The following is a 24,163-nucleotide window of genomic DNA, read 5'->3' as shown; positions in this document are numbered from 1 at the left end:
TCCTGTGGGATGTGTTTTTGCCCTTTATTAAGTCCCCCCAGTTTGCTGAAATGCATTAAGCAGAAGATGAAAAAAGAAGGAAAAAGAACACAACTACCACATTTTAGCAACTTGTAAACTACTAAAATTTTCAGTGATCCTGTGCATCTGGTATTTTATTGCTACATATTCCAGGATGGAGTGAAATCACACTGTTTCAAGTTGAAAAGAATAACCAAGTTATTATTTTTAATAAAGAACCATCATTTAACTGTTTTAACAGAAATTTAATAGTTTCAAAAAAGAAAAAACTGGTAAAATATAAAAGAACATTATTCTTCAAAACTGTCTTCACATTACTGCATTCATAGGCCTGACTTCTAATGTGAACTTTATTAATTAAAACAAAAAAAAAAAAAAAAAAGGAAGAAAACTGTTTTTGACTACTGGTTTGTTGACTCAAAACCTGTCACCAAAGGCAGTGTGAAGGAGTGAGACAAGCACAGTCATCCGGACCAGAGAGAGCTGGATCCCTGCCCCGGGGTCTCCACTCAGAAGACGAATAGCCTTGGCAACTCCTTTAGCATCTCTAAGCCTCAATTTCCTGATCTGGAAGTGGGGAGTGACAACCCCGAACTCATAGAGTTAATGGGTAACAAATGTGAATCAGCTAGAATGAGGCCTAGCACCTCAAAAAAACAAAATCAATAAAAAGAAGCTATCAGACATCTGAACAAACATAATATACACTTTATGTACATATCTCACGTGTCAATAAAGTTATTGGGTAGAAACTACAATGCCAGAGGAAGAAAAAAATAAAAGATGCTCTGAACTACCTTCCTATTGTTCTAAAAGTCAATACTCAAGCTAAATTTCAAAATATTCAGGAAAGCTTTGCTTTGAAAACTGAAGTTCACAACCCTGAAGTTCACCAATATAGATTATTAAAAAGAAACAAAATACAATTCTATAGGGTTTTCAGTGTCATTAGTTCAGCATTAGGTGAGAAAAAGGAATAAAAAGATGAAGCTACTTTTATTTCCAAAGAAGATCACTACTCCAAGTTTAAGGGAAAGAAGCTACTAGCACAAGATCAGGTTGTTTCTCTTTTAAGGCAGAAATAGTGAAAGAACGCAGCAAAAAAAAAAAAGAACATTCCGGTAATGTCTTTATTGATAAAAAGCTTTTTCAGTGAAAAATTTTCATAGTGGTTATCTCCATTTAATGAATGTTTTTACAAAGAACTTTGCCCAAAGCTAAGAAAGTGTAAGAATCAAACCAGAAGGACATATTTACCATTTTCATTATGTCGATCCTGAACCAAATGCTGATACACAGAATCTGGAACTTCAGACTGACGGTAGTACCATTTGACGTTCATGAGTAGGTGGTCCCTCTTACTCTGAAAAGGAAAATCTAACAGCATTAGGAACAGGATTTCGGGTGCCCACAGGTGCATACCATACCCATGATCAAAAGCCCCTGGAAACAGGTAGACAGGCAGAGAAGGAGACACACAATTACTACCAGGACCACAAAAATACATTAGTCAATTATGAGGTCAATTTTCATTTTTTGAAAAATCCCAGCCACAACACCTCTCTGACTCTATCCCTCAAAGTTGCTTATTTCAGGAAACAAAGGAAACCAAACTTGAATCTACAAATCTCCCCAGTTTGATTAACTAATTCATTCAATACTATATTTTTTTATTTAGTATTAACTACTCAGTACACTACATGAATACATCCTTCTTCTATCTGAAGCTTTAATTGTTTTGGTAAATATTTAGAAACTGTTTCAGCACACTGTCAAGGCCATTAAGGGCAATGAGTTTTTCCTGCTACTTTACTGCCACTTATGCTCTATGGCAAACTAACACTATGGGTGTTAAAAGCAAACTATGGGTGGTGAGGAAGGTACTATGAGTCCATGGAGCAGGGACCCTGTCTCATTTATCTCTGAATTTCCCAAGAAGAGAACACCTTGGACATGAATATTTATGAATAATAAAGAGTTCTATGATGATCAGGGTCCCATAAATGTTTGTGAGACACTCAACCATCTTATCCCTAAAAGTTAACTTTGTTCCTAGTTCATTCGAAGAATAAAGGATCAAATACTGCCTTTCCATTTGAAGGCTATGGGGCTAGGGCTTGAGGGGACCATCTCTGTGTACCTGGTCATGAAGCATCTCAACGTGGCAGTGCACTAAGGCTTCCCGGGGCCTCAGAGAATACTTTCCGACCCAGCTGAGGGCCATAAGGGACTTCCCCAAGGTGAGTGCAATACCACTCCTCTTAGCAGCTTCTACCTTCTCATCACAAGTCAGTGGGTCAGAAATGCATGAGAGCTAAAATTCGAGAAACGCCTCATGTTTACAAGGGAGATGGCCAAATCCTAAAGTATGTCAAAGGAGCCTTCTCTAATGAAGTAAGAAGCTTGATGCTTACATGAGAGGTTGCACAAAGCCTTCACTGAAAGACCAGGAAGGCTCAAAAATATTTTTGCTAAAATACGTAAGCCATTCAAAGAACCAGAAAGAAAGCAACTGCCAAAAGTCTTGACTGAACTCAAATGAGAAGAAGTGCTATTCCAAAGTAAATACCATACACACTAAGATTCTTACTTTTGCAATTAACTGTGTCAAATATAGGGCATCATTACTGGTTTGAATAAAAGAGATTGCAGACAAAGAATAATCCTACAAAATGGGTACTTTTTAGTTTTTATCCATTTTGCACTTTTATATTCTACACTGTTTATACTGAGGGTGGGAAAATGAGGACAAATCAGTACGCTGCATAAAAAGAATACACTTTATATATAGTATAGGAGTTTACAGGCAGAGCAATTACTTCCAGCAAGGGATTATGGAGGAAGGAACATCTGACCTGGGAAAAAATGGGAAATATTTCAATGAAATTTTTTCTAGGCAAAGGAGGAGACCTGAGAAATACACAGAGATAAAGTACAAGACATATATAAGACACATGCACGTGGTCCATCTGCGTGCAGCACAGGAAAACATTCTGCATGATGGTGAGGGGAACCTGAATCCTAGCTGGAGTTTGGCCTTTAGTGGCTTTTAGCTCTCTGGGACAAATGGGGTCTTCTATCTGCACTGCCGACCAAAGCCACAGGCACTGAGGTGCAAAACCCCAGGCCGTGGGAGAGCAGCTAGAGGGCTACAGCATCTTCCTGAGGCAGGATGGTAAAGAGCAAGACCCGGTTGAGAGCACTCACCAGGGAAAGGAGGAGACACACCAGGGGAGGGGCAGGGCCTATTTGGCAGTCCTCAGGGATAAACCCGGCTAAGTAAATACACTGTCCAATACAAGGCTGCTCAACCTAAAAACTACTGACATGTGGTCCAGATAAGTCTGTTGCGGGGGCCCACCCAGTGCACTGTCAGGTGCGCAGCAGCATCCCTGGCCTTCAACCACTAACTGCCAGCAACGCTCCTCCCTCACTGTGACAACCGAAAATGTCTTCAAATACTGCCAAATGTCCCCTTCGGGTACAACACACTCCCAGTTGAAAACCAATGGTCTAATAGTTTCCTTTTTAAGGAAAGCTAAACCAGAATGGTAAGACTAAACTCTAATTCAAGCACTACTGGGCTGGGCTGGGCTGGTAAGTACAGGAAAGTCGGTCATGGTTCAAATCCCAACTCCATCACCTCCCTGTTACATGACTCTGAGCACATTATTAAGATTCTCTGAGTCTACCCTTTTCTGTAAAACAGGATTATCGAAACCTACCTAAAAGGACTCATGAAAAAACTGAAAAGATGGAAAAGCAGGAACTCAAAAGACTATTGCTTTCTCTCTGTTAGTAGGTGACTCTAACCAGTGCTTCACAGAAAACTTCAAGAACTTTGCTGAGAATTGTAGGAGTGATATCTTCTCCAGAATATGGTTTCTTTCAGGAGACGATAGTGATGTCTAGTCACTGAGCTACTAATGGATGCTTCAACACTCACAGTAATGAATTACTTAATACAGCACAAAGGAATTCAGATCTACTAGCAGTCCTAGCAACAGTGTTCTAAAATTTATACTTTTATGTACTTCTGTAACACATCTAAGATGTAAGAACACCAAATGACCAGACAAAGATACTATGAAAAAAGAAAATTACAGGCTAATATCTTTGATTCATATAGATGCAGAAATTCTCAACGAAATATTAGCCAACCAAATCCAACAACACATAAAAAAGATCATACACCAGGACCAAGCTGGATTCATCCCAAGTTCACAAGGATGGCTCAACATACACAAATCAATCAATGTGATACACCACATTAACAAAAGAAAAGACGAAGACCACGTGATCATCTCAATAGACGCAGAAAAAGCATAAGATGTATGAAAATGTGAAGGGCAACAGAAATAACCTTTAAAGTTACTATAATCACACAATGTCTATTTTTCAGAACCAAGCCAGTGATTCAGGTGACGTTTTGAGGTATAATACCTATGTTATCTTCCGACCCAGGCACACTTAATGATTCCACCCACACAAAATTACCACTCTAGTTTGTTTGTACCTAGATTTACTATTCCTATTATCAGCCTTTACAAAGGGAGTTGAAAGCCTACTGGATTTCCTAATGCAATACTACCCAACAACCAGGGAGTGGCGGCATTGTGTTTAAAAAAAAAAAGTCTCCAGATTCTGAATTCCACACATGGCAAAGGTAGGCAGGCTCAATGTAAACAAAAGTTCTGAACGAATGTAAGTAGCGCTAACGGACACAATCTTCCCAAATAGGCCAGGAATTTAGTTAAAGATTAAACGTCTATAAAGGGAGACACCGTGTTGTTTCAGAGGCACTAGCCTAAAATCAGGTAATCTAGGAGTTTGGTACTGTCCGCGATCACTAGTTAGCTGGGGGTGACCTTAGTGAAGTCACCCAGCCATCTGACAAGTGAGGGACAGAACAAGATGATTTCTATGGTCTGGTTCCATCTTACATGCTTATGTTTAGATTTCTTCCCCAGACTTAACCGAGTAGATAAAATAGGACTGGGAGAGCACCCTCGTGTTTTCTCTGTATCACACAACGGCATTAGCTCACGTTACTGTCCTAAGGAGTTTCAGGAATTAAAACGTCATCTTCCACGGAAGCTGCCTACTACGTGCTGAGGAACAGCAAAAGGGAGCAGAGGGCACCCCCTCTCCCGGTACTCGCTCCCTCAGCCATCCATCATGGGAAATCTTCATCTTCTTTACACTTTTCACGAGGCTAAGGCTTCTGCTCAAAATCACAGAAAATTAAAGGCAGATGTGAACTTAGAGATCATCTGATTCAACCCAAACCACCTGGGTTTGGGGCCAATTACCTCTCCAAGCCTCAATTTTCTCATATATAAAATGAGGCAAAATAATAGTCTATATACCTCATTAGGCCGTGAGGATTAAATAAATGAATACAAGTAGAGTGGACTGGCTCTCAATAAATGCTGGACAGTACTATCACTGTTTTACAGATGAAGAGAGGAGTTAAGCTATATCAAGAGGCTGGTTATAAATTTTGCTTTTCTCAGATCCAAAATTATGCTCATAATAGCAATACAAAAGTAAATCCAGTAGCAAATTAGAGGGAAAGTTTCTTCACTTTCGCAACAATTCAAGAAGCATATCAAGTATTTCTAACAAATATGCCTCATTATTGACTAGTGATATAATTGGACAACTGCATAAAGGTCAAAGCGGTTATAAATGACACATTTTAAACACAATGCTGAATGAAGAAGGAAGCGGTGAAAAGCTTCCCATGTGAAGGCATCCTGGGGTATATTTCTGAACACAGAGAAGAGCCCACTGGGAAGTCAATATTTCCCACCATTTTTTCTTTAAGGAGACAGAGATTGATTTGACTGCTTCCAAGTGGTAGGATGCACCAGCATTAAGAGAAAACCACCAAACCAATCTGCTTACCGTAAGGTTTCACAGGCCCTGTGCAAAAAAGGAGAGGAGCTGATTCTGGGTTGAATTATGGATTTGTCCACATCCCTGGCCCAGATTTCTTGAAATAAGGGATGAATGTAAATTTAGGGAAATAAAGAGTTTAACAGAGGACAAATCCCATCACCGCCTGGGTTTAGAGAAGACGGCTTAGTGGTGGGTGTTCAGCAGCAGAACAGGGAGGATTTGCAGATATTTGCATGTCAGGCAACAGGTTGAGAATTAATGAAGTCAAAGGTCAAAACTGAAATTAAACATTGAGAATAAGATAACTGAGAAAGGCAGACTAGAGGGAAAGGGAGGCAACAGAGACCAGAAAGGAAAACAGGAGGCTGCTGCTGAGGGACAGCGGTTCACTCCGTCAAGAGCGCACACCTCAACCTCCTCAAGTACAAATATACAAGATCCAAGGCCGAGAAGTAAATCTCCCTTCCCAGAGATCTTTCATGATTATTAATATGGTACTTTCATTGATTTTAAATAGCCAATCTGTGTCCTTCCTAGGACCAGTCTTAATTATCTTCTTCTGGGGAAACATTTTTACACAATATAAAAAAATAAAAGAAGTGCAGGGGTGTGGGGGGTGAGGATAGGAGTTCACTAATGACCAAGTAGACAAGTACAGAGATTACCTTTTCAATAGTCTTTATTCCCAACCAGAATGGGAACAACAATAATTGTATACTCAACCTGCATTACAGAAGAAGGACCTTCTTTGCTCCATCAATCACCTACCAGGCCTTGCCAGATTATCAGGGCTCCCAAAGCCCTCCAAACAGGTCATTCTAGTCCCCCCACTGTTATCAAATGTGACAGAAGGATCAGGGCCAAAGACAACCCAACTAGGATATGAAGGTGGATATCATCACATGAACAATTTTGCAAAGTCAAAAATAATCTGCTAGAGATAACACAGAACTTCCTTCAAATTCTTAACTGCTTAGTTCTTGGGAGCACACATTTCAAATAATGGAAGATCTAGATTCAGAGTCAGGTGAAATCAGACCAAAATTCTTGTTTTATAAAGCCAAAATGGCCAGTCAGGTTTTTCCAGAAATTTGGGAAATAGAAGTAGCTAACATTTGCATACGGTATGGCTTAACAAGATTCCCTTTGGAGAAACAAAATGGTGAAAATAAGGTTAAGAGTTACCCTTCCAGTGTGCTGCACGGCTGTTCTGAAGTGGTATTTCAACCCTGCTGAGTCTACCTCCACCCACAGGGTGACTGATGCCTGTTGGGAAGATCACCCTCAAAAAGACCTTGGGGACACAGTCTTAGTGGCTTCAACCATTCCTGACTCTGGGGGAGGGGACTAGGGACAGACAGTGGGGTCTAAGATTACTAATCTTCAAAGGCCAAGTACAACTCCAGGCATATGCACAGGGGAATCAATCTAAAGATAAGCTTTCGGCACTTCCTTGGTGGCGTGGTGGTTAAGAATCTGCCTGCCAATGCAGGGGACACGGGCTCAAGCCCTGGTCCGGGAAGATCCCACATGCCACGGAGCAACTAAGCCCATGTACCACAACTACTGAGCCTGCGCTCTAGAGCCCGCGAGCCACAACTACTGAAGCTCGCGTGCCTAGAGTCCGTGCTCCACAACAAGAGAAGCCACTGCAGTAAGAAGCTCGTGCACCGCAACGAAGAGTAGCCCCTGCTCGCCGCGACTAAAGAAAGCCCGCGCGCAGCAATGAAGACCCAACGCAGCCATAAATACATAGATAGATAGATAGATAGATAGATAGATAGATAGATAGATAGATAGATAGATAGATAGATAAATTAATTAAAAAAATAAAAATAAAGATAAGCTTTCTGTACCCGTCAGAAGATCATCATTACTCAACTATGTGGATGAACATCAGGACTAAGATGAAATCAGGTAGGAAATATCTTGTAATATTATTTCAAACCACTACTCTACTCCTAACATAAGACACTAACCATGTAACATTTTCTATATCTATATATTTATATCTAAATAGCTTTAGAGCCATTACAGCTCAAAAGGCCATCAAAGAGTTATAGGAATACATAAGTGCCATCAGGGCTCAGGCCATCAAGGTCCACCCATCTCAGAGTTCTGCTCTCACACGGGTACCAGGAAGGTTAGGCGAAAGAAAGGCTGCAACACTGACTGCAGAGTCTTGTTCTCAAAGAAGAAAGGGCTTTGAGTATCTCCTACAAATAATCACACTATCATGTACAAATCTCCCTAATATACTGAGACATTAACTAAACATTTTGTTTCCTTTTATTTGAGAGGGTATAGTAAGGGCAAGTATATTTCTTACTGGCATCGACTAAACAAAGTATCCACACTTGTTTTGTCCTAAAATGCCCTTTTCTTCCAACTTTCTCAGATATGTCCACTGCCCAATGGTGACTGAACTGATCTGTGAAAGAACTATGACTGTAGCACATCTCCCTTATGGGAGCCACAACACTTGAGTTTCCAGCACAGAAACTTTTTAGTGGTGTGATCGTTAACTGGATGTGTCAACTTGACTGTGCTAAGGGATGCCCAGACAGCTAGCTGGTAAAACGTTATTTCTGGGTGTGCCCATGTGGGTGTTTCTGGAAGAGGTCAGACTTTGACTCAGTAGACTGAGTAAAGAGATCTGCCCTCCCCAATGTGGGCGAGCATGACCCAATCTCTTGGGGGCCCAAAAGGAACAAAATGAAGAAGGAAGAGCAAATTCCTTCTCTCTTCTCGAGCTCGACATCCATTTTTCCCTGCCATCAGCCATCAGAGCTCCTCTTCTTGGGCCTTCAGACTCTGGGACTTAACACCAGCAGCCCCCCTGGTTCTCAGGCCTTCGACTTGAATTTAATTATATCACATGCTTCCTGATTCTCCAGCTTGCAGACAGCAAGTTATACATATACTAAGGGACTTTCGATCTCCAAAACCTCATGAGACGATTCCTATAGTATATATACATATATCTATCTCTCCTATTGGGTCTGTTTCTCTGGAGAACTCTGACTAATACAAGTGGCTACTTATCATGTACTGATTGGCATTTGCAAATGGACATAACCTGGAACTACACAGGGGTCTACTCAGAACTAGCATAATGAATAAAATAGATAGAAATAGATAAAAGAAACAAACAAACCATATCCATTTGATTAAGGTGCTTACTGCCGTTAGGCCCTAGAATCAAGGTTGTTACAAGCTCATTTTCCAAACCGGTGGCACTCAATCCAAAAGACTGTTTTCAAGAGATTGCATCAGCATCTGGGTCTGTGCAAGAGGATTTAAATCATCTGGAATCAGACGGTGAAAGCAAGAAGGTGGAACTCTGGGAGGGCAGATGACTTTTTACAATGTTTACAACCAAGATGTGCAAATAACTGGTTATATCCAAATCCCCAGAAAGATGATGCTACTAAAAATGTGCTGACACACAGGCTCCAATGATCAGAAATAATTTTCAAAAATCACTGTTTCTTAATGATGTCTTGTTTATTAATGGTAGGACCAAAAAGGTGCACGAAAACAAAATTCTCTCTCAACTGCTAACTAGGGAGTCAAAACTCATTAAGGCAATTTCTATCGGGGATTACATTATGGATGAACAATGAAAATTTCAGACAATGGATTCCTGTATTTGCAGTGGTGAGGCCAAAACTGAGTACAGGGGTAGCCCTGGGAAAATCTGTACTTCTTGGCCTCATAAGATAGGAGACAGGGTCACTAGGTAACCTCTGCTGTCCTTGTCTTCTTAAACTGAATAACAAGTTTATGTCACACACACATAGATAAGCCACATTTAAAGGGGGACTTAGTATATGGGGACATATATAACAAACTAAAAAACATTCCTATATTTTCCCACATGAATCGCGTTGATGTACCCCCGACAAAAATACTAAATGTCAGATTCAGGATTTAAAGGGTCCCAAAATTCAGGTTGAAGGGTAAGCTAGAAAGATGGAATTTCACAGACAGATTAAGTCCCTATACTTGGATCCCAAAAATCTGCAGCCCAAACCCAAAATAAACCCCTTCCTAAAAGCCAGTATTCTTTCCAGCAATCATGATTACACCAGATAAATCTATAACCACAAATTTTCTATTTGGCCCAAAAGATTTCCCCCATAACAGAAGAGAAAATAGCTGTTTATAGGCAGCACCATAAGAAATTGCCAAATTCCTCATAATCCCTACTAAATGTAATTAAACATTCCACTGAATTTCTTTCTTAAAAAATCAAGCCCAAATACTACAAAGTTTAACATGTTTGCAATATGTTGGCTGTTGTTTGGTGATCGTGGTGATGGCAGCAGCGATTTTACTCATTCTGGGGGAGTTAATTACTTCTTGTACATGACATAGTCGGAAAAGCTACAGAACTCTATCACAAATTAATGATGGGGCAGGAGTGAAAAGGAAGTTATAGAAGGGGCGGGCAGAACCTGGGCCGTAGTCTTCCAAAATTCTCTAGAAATTTCACAAATTAAACTATGACATTATTTTAGAAATAAAAATTACTAACTTATGATTGAAGATACATAACACAGATTTTACTATTAAAAATTGATGCTGAAATATCTTGAAAAGATTTCACTGAGTCAACGTGTGCTTTACAGAAGTGGTTCTCAGACTTCTTAGACTCAGGATTCCTTACTCTCATCAAAATTATTGAGGAATTCCAAGAGCTTTTGTTTATGTGGGTCATATCTTAACAATGTTTACTATATTAGAAAATGAAAATAAAGAAAAATTTTAGACATTTTTAGTAACTCACTTAACAATAACCCCATTACATGCTAATGTAAATAATTACAACAAGCAACTATGCTTTTAAAACAAACTAAATTTAGGAAACCAGTAATAATTATGTTCTTACAAATCTCTCGGATACTTGGCTTAAGGAAACAGATTCTCATATCTGACTCTGCTTCAATCCGTTGAGATGTATCACACATCATTTAGCCTTTGTAAAGCCCCACGGTACACTCATGAGAGAATGAAGAGTGAAGAAGGCAAATGACGTCTTGGTATGATCACGAAAGCAGTCTGGCCCCGCAGACGCACGGCCATAGGAGAGAAGAGCTGCTCCACGCGATGGAGTGGACAAACCGCACAAGCAGCACGGACGCCCCCCTCGCAGCCTCTGGGAGCTTAAACAATTTGGCAGCCTCCCCAAACGGAACCATGGCTGGCATGCTAGAGCACACATGTAGTTAGAAGTCAGAAACTATTAAAAAATAGAAGATTTTATTTTTATTTATACAATCAGACATTCTAGTAGCGAGCAGGAAGTTAAACTCCTGAAGAAAACCTAGATAAGAAGCCTCTTGTTTCAATTTAAGATATTTTTCTTTCTAGAATTTGAGCTCGTGATATTGAGAAATATCTTGATTCAAACAAGAATATAAATAGGGCTATACTAAAAAGGTACACTTTAAAACAATGGTGAGGGCTTCCCTGGTGGCGCAGTGGTTGAGAATCCGCCTGCCAATGCAGGGGACACGGGTTCGAGCCCTGGTCTGGGAAGATCCCACATGCCGCGGAGCAACTGGGCCCGTGAGCCACAACTGCTGAGCCTGCGCGTCTGGAGCCTGTGCTCCGCAACAAGAGAGGCCGCGATAGTGAGAGGCCCGCGAACCGCGATGAAGAGTGGCCCCCGCTTGCCACAACTAGAGAAAGCCCTCGCACAGAAACGAGGACCCAACACAGCCAAAAATAAAAATAAAATAATTTAAAAAAAAACAAAAAAAAACAATGGTGAACCTATTAAGCCGAAAGCATGCAAGGAGAAAATAGGTAGTAACCTGGGTAACTTTTATTCAGCAATTTGCAATTCCAGGCAACTTTGTGGCCATTTCAAAAATTGTGCTGCCTCCTACCTAAGAAAACTGACAACATGAAACATCAACTTTTAAGAATAAAACAAACAAACCAAAAAAACCCAACAAAAAAACAAACTTTTAGCTTACCATACTATACTGAATTATCATCTTTTATAAAGATGAACAACCCTATTTTATGTGAATCCAGCATTTCCTCTCTTTGTAGGTGATAACCTTTTTGTATCATTGTTTTCTGAATTAAACTGCAAACATACAGCTAGTAACACCATAAAATACCTTTTAGTAGCACAAAGATTTTTAGAATTGAGTTTCTGCACTTTTAAGGAACACTAATATAGGTTCAGAAATTATTTAAATTTAAATAAAGTCAGCCTACATAGTAAGAATCCAATTACAGCTAACAAACATTTTGAACTTGCCAATAAACAAATTCAAATAGTCTGGTTGAAAAGGGGACAAATCAGTAGGAACCCTAAAAATTCAGGTTTTCCTATTTCACTTTATATAGTCAGTCGTAAGTATCTTATTTATTCTTCTCTCCTTTTGACTTAAACCAAAACGAAGACTGTAACCTTTAATACCTGCTAGTCTATTTATACCTGTTCTATCTACAACCATTTTTTTAAACACAAACATATGCCCTGACAGCTTATCTCAGTCCACATGCCAGACAACAAAGGCCCACGGGCCTGCTGGAGAAGAAACGGAAAGCAGGAAATGAGAAGGCTGAGTTAATCCCAGATAATCAATCAGGGTATTCAGTCAAGTATGAGCCAAGCTGAGGAAATGCTGCTTAAAAGAAAGGAAGAAAATCAAAGAGCATATGACCAGAGCCACAGTTCATTTTAAAATAGGTTAATTTTTGCCAAGAAGATTCCCCATCATGTTCAAGCACTAATACAACTTATATAAATGTTACTAACTTCTGAAGGAAGACCGTTTTCTTTAAAATCCTTCATCCTCTATCCTTTTTCAGAAATGTTTTAATTTGGGGGTTTCGTTTTACTGTTTTGGTTTTGGTTCATCTATTGTTTTCCTAAATCAGCTTTATTTTATACACAATAAAATTGTGTTTGATAAATGTGTTGTATAACCACCACCACAATCAAGATAGGGAATATTTCCATTACCACAAAAAGACTAACTTCCTTTAGAATTGATGAATCTGCTCTGCTGAAAAAGCTTTTGTGCCAGAGAATGCTAGAAAAACATTCTAATCTAAATTCCTTCCCCCATTTTAACACAAAGAGACGTTACTATGAGAAAAACAACTCTTGAGTCAGCTGTGATGCTTCTTTCTACCAACTGATGCTGAAGAAGACCACTACAGACAACAACCCCACGTTCTTCAAAATCAAATAATTTGCTGGATAAGAGTTCTGAGCTTAGACTTCAATGATCTCCTAAAAACCCCAGAATATGATAACAGTTACAGAGACAATAGTTATGAGAGTGAAAAAAATGTTTTCAAATTAGTTTTACAGTATTAATTTCCTCAAATCATGTAATCCATATTTAATGAGCTTCTACCAGGTATCAGACCACTGTTCTGCAGCTACATACTGAGGACTCTGGAGAGGAAAAACACAGATAAAGTCCCAGTCTTGACAGAGCTAACATTCCAATAGAGGGACGGACCCTTTAGCAATCTCTCCACCCTTCCCAAAAAAGGTCAGAGAATGGTTAAGTGCTTTAAAAAAGCCACTGGCAATGAAATCTGCCTTAGTAACCATACAATCCTAGGCAAGTAACATTTTGTATACTGTATTTAATCTCTTCGGGTATTGTTTTCCTTAAAACTAGCTGTCTTTTCAAAAGCACCTGAATTTGGCAGGGAACAGTGTACTGCGCTTCATACAGACAGAGAAGGGGGGTTAGATCACCTTAATAAATCCATACACCAACTTCCCCATCCACAGGGACAACACAGAAATCCAAGTCTCTGTCTCTCACTAAGGCTGAGCTTTGTTCATGAAAACTCCAGGTTTTGTGGGTTTTTTGACCTCTTTTACCTTTTTTTCTTTTATAAAATGTATTATGAAAAATTTCACAGGCATAAAGGTATAAAAATAATATAACTATGGGCCAAACATATTTTAAGAAATAAAACATAACCAAACCTGAAGAAACTGCCTATACACTCCTTCTAGACAGGTCTCTCTTACTTCCCCCCAGAGGTAAACACTATCTTGAATTTACTGTTGCTCATTCCCACGCAGTGCTTTATACTTTTACTCCATATGTACATACAGCTAAAACTATATAAGGTATCGTTTTGCAGTTTTTACACGTTACATAAATGACACTGTACTCTGACTGCCTCTGCAATCTGCTTTGTTTATTCAGCATTATGCTTGCATGATTCATCCATGCCCTAGTCCATTCATTTTAAATGATACATATTACATCTATGTACAATATGGCACAATTTGTTCAAAAATTTCCTGCTGATCAATATTTGGGTCATTTCCAGTTTTTCACTACTACAACCAAGGCTGGTACTATAAGCATTCTTATTCATGTTTGTGCAAATTTGTCTTAGGTTTGTCTTTGAATGTTTGGTGCCATAGCTAAATATTCAAAATTAATAGGTAACATTGTTCATAATGTCCTCTGACATCAAAGCCTGTAGGATCTGCAGTGCTGTCCCAGTTTTATTCTTCGTATTAGTAACTTGCTGCCTTTTTTTCTTTCTCTTCTTTATCATCTGTACAGGAATTTAAGTTTCATTAGTCATTTCAAATGAGCAACTTCTGATATTATTAATTATCTTTAATGTACACTTCCTTATTAATTCATTAATTTGAGCTCTTATGTTCATTATTCCCTTCCTTTCCTTGGTTTAAGTTATTTTTAAATTTCTCAATACAGATACTAAAACCATTGATTTTACTCTACCTTTCTTATTTTCATTTATATTTAAGGCTAAAAATTTACCTCTGAGCATATGTTTAGCTATATCCAATAATTCTGATATGTCATAGTTTCATTAATCATTCACTGCAAAATATTTTCTAATTTCCAGTGTGATTCCTTATTTGGCTCATAGACTATTCAGAAGTGCATCACTTTATTCCAAACATTTCTGGATATTCCAGGTAATCATTTTGTTTTTTTACTTCTAGCTTAATTCCACTCTGGTCAGAGAAGATGTTCTGTATGATTTCAATCCTCTAAAATATGTTAAGACCTGCATTAAAATCCAACATTGCCATTTCTGGTAAATGTCCCATATGTACCTGAAAAGAATGTATATTCTTTGGTTGCTGGGCATAGTATTCTGTATGTATGACATTTAACTCAAATTTTTAAACTGTGCCGTTCAGTATTCTTACTGATTTATAATCTACTTGTTTGCTCAATTACTGAAGGGGATGTTTTAAAATCCTTCTAATTTTCCAAATAGTCACTAACAGTTTAGGATCAATTGCAGTATATCCATACAATGCATTATTACATAGCAATTAAAATGAATTACCGTAACACACAAAAACATGGATGCATCTCACAAACAATATGGTAAGCCAAAGAAACCAGACACAGATAAATATATACCACATGATACCCTTTACATATAAAGTTCAAAGGCAGGCAGAACTGATCTATGATGTCAGAGCTCACAGCAGTAGTTATCGTGGGGCTAGTGGCTAGGAGAGGGCATGAGGGTGGTTTCTGGAGTGCTTACAGCATTTTATTGCATGATATGAGTAAACATTACATAGAACTTACACATATATTATACATACCTATTACTATGTATAGTGGTATACTACATACATAGTATGTATACATGCATACCTTAATGCTATTATGGGTTCACTTCCAGACCACTGCAATGAAGTGACTAGCGGCAATCAAGCAAGTCACATGAATTTTCTGTTTCCCAGCACATAGGCACTTGAGCATCTGAGTATTTGGGTATCCACAGGGGGGTCCTGGACCAATCCCCTGAGGATACTGAGGGACCACTGTATAAACAGTCATACACGTTCTCAACTGCTTGTAGAAGAAAGCCATCTACTCCTTTGCCCTCCATACATGCCATACCATCCTTATTCAGAGACCACCTCACCTCAAAAATGCTCATAGTGTTACTGATATGAAAAGGCATAGAGCCTTTAAATATGAAATCTAGAGAGTCTCTAATTGAATATAAGATGTTCCACTCAATGCTACCTTGTAAAACCAGCCCTGAAATGAACAAAGAGTATGACCGACTCCTCTTCATCTGGTGATAGACCATCAAGGCTGTATACACACTTAAAAAGGGAAGAAGGTGTTATTAATAAGATGTAACTGAAACCGCTCCTGAAAGAAAGCAATGAACACTATTTTCTGTAACACTTTTTGTCTATGTTTGCTATTTCCACAAACTCCTCTTTGATTGCAGATTATGTGTTTCCTAGAAGACTACTTGGCAGCAAGCTGCTGACAAAGTATTGATGGCAGCCCTCCCTACACACAGCCTTATTAGCATTTCTATTGCTGCACTGCACACACTGGCATTATAAATCACACACACTCAGTGTCATACACAATAATCGAACAGTTACCTAACAACTAAGGGTATTACAAATGCACTGAACTAATATTTGAATATATGCTCTAATAATTAAATTCCATTACGGTTTTTACCTTTAAGCCTAAGGCAGCAACACAGAAACCGAGTGCCATCCACAGCACCCTCACATTTGCCATGAAATGTCACTTACATAGTTCACATCCAATTACTGAACACAACCAGCCAGAGCATCTATCACTTACATTAAAACAAGCAGAACCAGGCAGTAGGGCTGTCGGTAGCCATCACGTGGCTTAAATGGATTTCTCACCTTTCAAATATCAAGGGGTCCTCTTTCCCAGAACATCTCACTAAGGGGTTTGGCCTTTTAACAAAGAGAGCTACCCAAGTTGAAAGAAACATTCAAAAGGCAAGACATGTTGCAAAGCCCAGCTCAGAGCTGGAGACATCTGCCCCTTGTATTAAACTACAAAATAGTCAAAGATCCTTTATTTGAAAAGTAAATACACATAAAAAGGAAGCTTTTGTCAAGGCTACTAACAAAGAAGCATAGTCATATTAATACCTACGGAGTCCTTGTTTTTGGCAGTGTCCAACTGAAATTAGGGAGCCCTCCTGGACGGAAGATGTATTAATCTCCTAGTTTTCAAGAACAGAGAAATCTTCCCTGAAGTCCTTACTTGGAGCCCAAATCTAAAGCAGTTACCAAGCTCAAGGCTGTGCTCGTCTGTGTTGCTGTCTGTTATTCATGCACAGTCACCAGGATTAGTGCAAACTAAATTTCACAGATTTATAGAAAGACACATTAGAGCTCTCCACCGATCACCAATGATGACCTTTAAAACAAGGATCATGATTACTCCCCTAATTCTGTTAAGTCCAGAAAAGCTTTTATTGTCAAAAGAAAACATTAATAGCTGACTCTTAGCAATTACTACATAATACAGTCACCACTTTACCTATTAACAATATTACCATATTCTATAATTTGAGGGAGGCAATCGCTATAGAGGGAAATGCACGAAATCCTTTTCTAGCTCTACCAACGTTATGTCAGGTAGGCTAACAAGAGAAAGTGTCAGAGTTCTAATTGGCAGTAAATAATTATTGAGACATAAAATGAAACAATGCCCAAGAAAATTTAATATGATCACACAAAAGAGGAGATAGTGGAATCAACTGCCTGGGGAATTTACAGAGGCTACTGCCTCTTTGCATTTATGGAGAAATCGATACCTGGTAACTACACCTCAAATCAGGCTCTAGAACGATGTATATCTTAACCTTTGCTAGGCCTTCCGTCTCTCAAGAAAATGAGCATGCCGTGCAAACAACTGCAGAAAATGTCTGAACATTCACAGGCTCCCAGTTTAAGAACCACTACACTTGGCACCACACTGTAACGTTTGTTTCTGTACTGTCTGTATCCCCACCCTGCAAATACATATATATGATGTGACTACCCCAAGCAACAAAACATTAAGTTGCCCTGAAGAGATAACTTACAATACAAAACGTGGAAACCTTCCCCTGGCCCTCACTCAGGGAATAATAGGACACTCCTGTGTACCAACTAAAGCCAGCTCCTCACCCTTCCACCCATTTGTTATAATACCTGAATAGGGAGGAAAAGCCTTCTAATGTTATCCTATCAACATGAGGTCCTAACCCTCTAAGCAAATCATCCTAAGGGTAGATTACCCCTAGATAGTCCACTAACAAATGCTGGCTCTAACAAAGCTAGTTTTAAATAAAACAGTAACTAAAAATAAATGATAGCTTCTAAACAGCAGTACTGAATGTTAGGTTTTCCAATTTTGTGCATTATGTGCAAATTTCTCAGTCTATGATATCACAAACTGAGATTTAGCTATTATGTAACAGAGGCAGAGAAATAATGACTACTGTCTTGTATTAAAGCAGAAAATACCATGAATGTCTTCTTGGTCCCCTTTCCCTAAAGTGTCATAAACGGAGTCTAGTGTATTTTTAGTTGATCCAGCCGTGATGTTCCAACATGTAGTTTATACTTCAACATGCCTTTATATCACAGATACGAAATAGCTAGAATTAGGTAAGAAAGGTGAAACACATTTAAAGAAGAAGAATGTACCAAAGAATCAAATTTTTATGAAGGTTCATGAAAATGACATTCAAAGCTCGTCAAAACTGAAGCTTCTTACATAGCAGAAATCCACTGTCTCTTAAAAATCTGGCCACATTTATCCTGCATTTTTCCTGAGGAAGGCAAAATACAGAACAGTTCCTAACTCACAGCATTTCGAAAAAAATAAACACAGCCGTGACATTTTCTTGTAAATATATTTGAATGAACTCTTAAGAAAAATCTTTCCGTGATTTTTTCCACAAAGCAGTCCACAAAAATGTATGCTACATAAAGCATGAACTCAGAGCTTGCCATAAAAATAAAGTCCTCCCAATTAACTCTGGGAAAAACATAATATCTAGGTATAATATTCCCCTTCTTAGAAAAAGGACATATTCATAAAGTGGACTACGTGATAAATACATAAAAATTTAAGAATAAACTGCTCTTCATGCACAATTGAATTTTTATATAAAAAAATCAATAAAGTAGCTAGGATATGAAAAATAAGGCATAGAGGAATTCAAACTAGGTTGTACCTGCAGGAGCCAGCATCTTCCAGAGGCTGACTATAACAAAACAAGATAGAAGAGGCTAGAAACTAACCAAATATAAATAGCAAAATGGAAGGACACGTCAAAAATTACCAAGATGATGTGAAGTAATTTGGCAAGATCTTCTCTTTGAAATTCATCATCCTATCACGGGATGCTCTATAAACAGCCCCTTACAGAGGATAACGGTAGGCAAACTACTAGGAGCGGGTGTTTGATATCCTAAACATCTAGAAAAAAAAATTCATGAAAAATAACCAAGGTGACAAAAAGTTCACAGCATAACCAGACAGCCTTTAGTTATATTTAGCACGTAACTTGGGCCATTTGCTTTGGAATTCACCTCATGCAATACAGTGAAACCAGCTTGACACTGGTGAACAAAACCAAATGTCAAACCTTTGATTTAAGTTTTACTCTCATGTATTGCATAATAAAATTAAAATGCAATGCCAATAAAATTTGGATTAAATCCAAAAACTGCAGTTTTATGAAACAGCACTGTAACATTTACACTTACCAAACTGTATAAAATGTTTTATAATCTGCACTCAATTTTAAAAATTGAAATATAATTTCCATACAGCAAAATGCAGAGACCTTAGGTACACTGTTCAATTAGGTTTTTTTTTAATAATTTTTTTTTTTTGGCTGCATTGGGTCTTCATTGCAGTGCGTGGGCTTCTCACTGCAGTGGCTTCTCTTGTGAAGCACGGACTCTGGGCACACGGGCTTCAGTAGTTGCAGCATGCGGACTCAGTAGTTGTAGCATGCGGGCCCCTAGAGCGCACGGGCTTCAGTAGTTGTGGCTCACAGGCTCAGTGGTTGTGGCGCACGGGCTTAGTTGCTCCGAGGCATGTGGGATCTTCCCCGAGCAGGGATCGAACCCGTGTCCCCTGCATTGGCAGGCAGATTCTTAACCACTGTGCCACCAGGGAAGTCTCTCAATTAGTTTTTATGAAGATGTACATAGACCCCCTTATAACCCAAGTCCAAAATAGTTCTACTCTTCCAGAAGGTTCTCTCAAGCACATTCCCACTCAATCTCTACCCTACCTGTAGAAGCAACCACTAATCTGATTTCTATTATAGAGACCAGGATAGATCTATATATTTAAATTTTAAGAAACTGTCAAAACTGTTTAAGTGGTTGTACCGTTTTCATTCCCACCAGCAAAGTTGGAGAGTTCCTTGCCAGAGAGGCATCCTTGATAATCAGTTATCAGCCTTTTCCATTTAGCCATTCTAGTGGCTGTACTGTGGTATTTACTGTAGTTTTAACTTACATTTTCCTGATGACTAATGATATTGAGCACTTTTTCATGGGCTTATCCTCCAGTCATATATCCTCTTTCTTAAAGTGTCTCTATAGTCAAGTCATTTTTAAAAACTGAGTTGCCTTATTATTAAGTTGTAGCAGTTTTGTTTGCGGTTTTTCATGTATTCTGGATTCATTTCCTTTCTCAGATTTGTGTTGTAAACATTTTCTCACTGTCTGACGCTTCCTCTATGAATATTAACAATGTCTCTTGATGAATTCCCTTTTTTTTTCTTTTATGGTTAATACCTTCCATCTCCTCTTTAAGAAATCTTTGCCTCCATCAAGGTTGTAAAGATACATAATTTTTACCTTATATTTAAGTCAATGATCCATCTCAAATTAACTCTTACGTATGGTGTGAGTTAGGGTTTTGTCTTTTGTTTTTGCCCTCTGGATATTCAACTGTCCCAGCCTATTTGTTGAAAAGACTTTCCTCTTCCCATTGAAAATAGCTGGATAGTATATGTGTAGATTCATTTAAATCTGCATTCAAGAAATAAAAGTTACACCTTAGCCCTTGAGATCACTGGCATCTTAATCTCACTTTGTATGCTATCACCAATATTGGAAAGCATCATTTCCTCTTATTAACATACTTTATATTTACATAAAATCAATAGCAATGTTGACTGATGGTTATACTTTTTGAGGTTTTCCTGTCTGAATTATGCAACTATATTTTATAAATGTATGCTTATTTAATATGTATGCACACAGACTGAATTGTTGTGACACTTGTAATGTCTAATGTTTATGTTTGTGAAACGTGTAAAAAATCTCAGCTATAATTGTGTGCTGATATATTACCTCAGATAAATACGTATAATCCAGAAATAATCATACAAAACATCTCCTCAAATCTGCAACTCCAGTCACTAAACCAGTTGCTCCTTTTGCTCAAAATAAAATTTTTCTGGAAAGTTAGTATGTTTTAAGTCACCTTGTAAGGGGTGAACCAATAGGGGAAACGCAAAGCTCTAACACGTACATGTGGGGCGGGGGGCGGAAGTGGGAGGGGAGCAGCATCTTCTCACCACCAATGGTGAGATTTCACAGGTCGATCTGAGCATCTGTTTACAAAGACAGGACTTCAAGCTTCTCCTGGACTAGAAAAAATTTTAGAAGAAAACTGAGCATCTATGCCTCTGACATGGCCTAGACCACTACGTGGGGAAACTCCATGGGGTTAGGGGACCAAACTCAGCTGGTAATTGATAAACTATTCCTTCTTTCTTGTCTTCTGTACCTGTCCCTCCCCTCAGGGCTTATACAGAAACGGTGGCAGCCATGACAAACAGCAGGTCACACTAAGAATTCACGTGTTTGTGATCCTAGGCTTAGTAGAAAACCATTTCAATAAAAACTAAGATACCAGGAATTCTAGGAGGATGGCAGCGTAGTTTACAGATCTTCCTGACTCACCACCATAAAAAAAGATCAACTAGAGAGTCAAACCAAACTCCCGCTGACAACAAAACAGAATGCGGAAACAAGGTATCTTCACAAATCCCCAAATGTAAGCAGGTGCGGGGCACAGACCACCAGCAACGGAAAGGCCTGTGCTTGTCAGCATTTGTAGGGGAGAAAACTGAAGGAATGCTGTACCTCTCACACCGAAGATCAGGAGGATCTCAAAATCGTTAATAAGCATGGAGGTGGGCCAATGTGCTAACAGCAGCTTGCGACTGCAGGGGTTTTGTCCATGGGGATGCAAGTTAGTACAGGGGGACCAGAAAAGGCTAAGTAGTCTAACCACGGGTGAACTCTAAAAACTCACCACAGCTCCCTTCCAGGAGAACGCCCCATAACAAAGGAGAAACTACAGGGAATGGAGCACAGACTGAGCAGAACAGGAACAAGAGAGTAAAGGAAAAAGAAGGTTCAAATGAAAGTGAACGAAGGGAATAGAGTCAGGAACTCACAAAATGCAAGCACCATATTTTTAACATCACATAACAACGGAAGAGGGGGCTCCGTGAAGTTACAAGAAACTACTCTGAACCACACACACCTCCTTCTAAAAGTTCAAGAAAATCAAATGTGCATAAAAATAAGCAAAAGTACTGAGGTTAAACCTCATACAATGCTACTAATAGCGGGGGGGAAAAAAAGGAATAAGGAGCAGGATAGCATCCCTACCAGGGAAGCACAGCAAAAAAAAAAACACCTGCGTGCACACACACACACACACACACACAACCAAAACTGTAATGCACTGTTTCAAAACAAGCTAAAAGATATTATTAAATAAATGATACAAGACATTAGAAAGCAATACGTATCAGACACAGGAAAACTCAGACGTGAAATGTCAGACAAAAATTATTTTAGAAATGAAGACTAAACCAGAAGGAATACAAGAGTGAATAAACACAGCTAGCAATGCCTTATGAGAAAGAGAAGGTGAAAAGAAGAAAATTTTGAAGTCAAAAAAGAAATAAAAAAACAAAAAGGATTCAGGAGAAAGTGACAAATATTAAAGATAGGCAAGGAACAACTAACATACAGACAGCAGAAGCTCCTGGAAAAGAAAACCAAATCTAAGGATAAGAACAAACACTAAAATCTAAGGGTAAGAACAAACACTGTAATTCAAGAATATTTTCCTGAAATGAAAAGATTTGAAACTTCACACTTCAAGAGCACGCCATAGACTTAAGCACACTAATCCAGAAGATTCAGATTAAGACACATTCTTTCTACTAAAATTACTGGACTTTAAAGGAAAAAAAAATTTCTTCAGGCATCTAGGAAAAAACAATATGTGAATTATAAAACAAAGATAATTAGATTTTCAACAGACTTTGACAGCAGTGCTTTATGCCTGAAGAAAATGTTGTTGCATATTTAAGGCACTCAAGGAAAGAAAACATGTTATGGTGACCATAGTTAGTAATACTGTACTGCGCATTTGAAAGTTGCTGAGAGTAGACCTTAGAAGTTCTCATCACAAGGAAAAAAAAATTCTGTAACTATGTATGGTGACAGCTGTTAACAAGACTTATTGTGGTGATCACTTCACAATATATTCAAATATCGAATCATTATGCTGTACACCTGAGAGTAATATGATGTTGTGTGTCAATTATACCTCAATTTTTTAAAGTAAGAAAGAAAGAAAAGAAAACATTAGCCAGCAAATCTGACCTGCGAGTGTAAGGGCACAAACAACCTGTTATAAGCATTCAAGAAGTCGGGGACTATAGTTCCTCCAGACAACTAAGATGACTAGAGAGACATCTATATAAGCACTAGTGGTAAAGATAAAATATAGAGTTACTTGGAGAACTAAGACCAAATGAGGGTTAAAGAGAAGAGACTATAGTATGTACTAGTTATGAAATCTGAAAATGTAGACATAGTATCGATACTATCATTTAAAACATGGGGGAAGCATAGGGAGAGCACAAACAAAACTTTTTTTTAAATACTCTTCAGTAATCATAATTGGTGAGCGTGGTATTAATACTGTTACTCTGAGACAGCTGTTTGGGTAAGGTGAGATAAAGAAAATAATGACAGGATATTCTAATTTTGTCACTCCTGTGTCCCTGAGAATCAGGAGTCTCTGTGTGAAAGATACAGATGGAATACAGATGACGTAAAAACTCTATAATTCTGAATCTGAATTAGAAATATCAGTATGCAGCAATGAAGACCCAACACAGCCAAAAATAAAATAAATAAAATAAAAATTTTAAAGTCTATGCATTTAAAAAAAAGAAATATCAGTATGATTGATAAAGTATCACTATAATAATGTTTCCCAGCTCTGTCCACTGAAATTTTAGAAATTTTCATGTAATTTATAAAAATCCAAAGATCTAGACATAATGACCAATCCAGTAGAAATGAGACCCAAACAGCCCAGAA

At 38.4% G+C, this 24,163-nt stretch overlaps 1 protein-coding gene across 6 annotated transcripts in view; it reads right to left on the bottom strand.

Moving 5' to 3' along the window:
• Positions 1-24,163, bottom strand: part of RERE (arginine-glutamic acid dipeptide repeats) — a 419,070-nt gene that overhangs the window by 171,948 nt on the left and 222,959 nt on the right. For all 6 annotated transcript variants that reach the window (XM_061185024.1, XM_061185027.1, XM_061185028.1 and 3 more), the window contains one exon: positions 1,279-1,384. In XM_061185024.1, the coding sequence (XP_061041007.1) occupies positions 1,279-1,384 (106 nt within the window). The remainder of the gene's footprint in view (positions 1-1,278; positions 1,385-24,163) is intronic.

Source organism: Eubalaena glacialis, chromosome 3 (assembly GCF_028564815.1).
Source record: "Eubalaena glacialis isolate mEubGla1 chromosome 3, mEubGla1.1.hap2.+ XY, whole genome shotgun sequence".
NCBI classification, from domain to species: domain Eukaryota; kingdom Metazoa; phylum Chordata; class Mammalia; order Artiodactyla; family Balaenidae; genus Eubalaena; species Eubalaena glacialis.
This window is presented reverse-complemented; position numbering and strand designations above follow the sequence as displayed.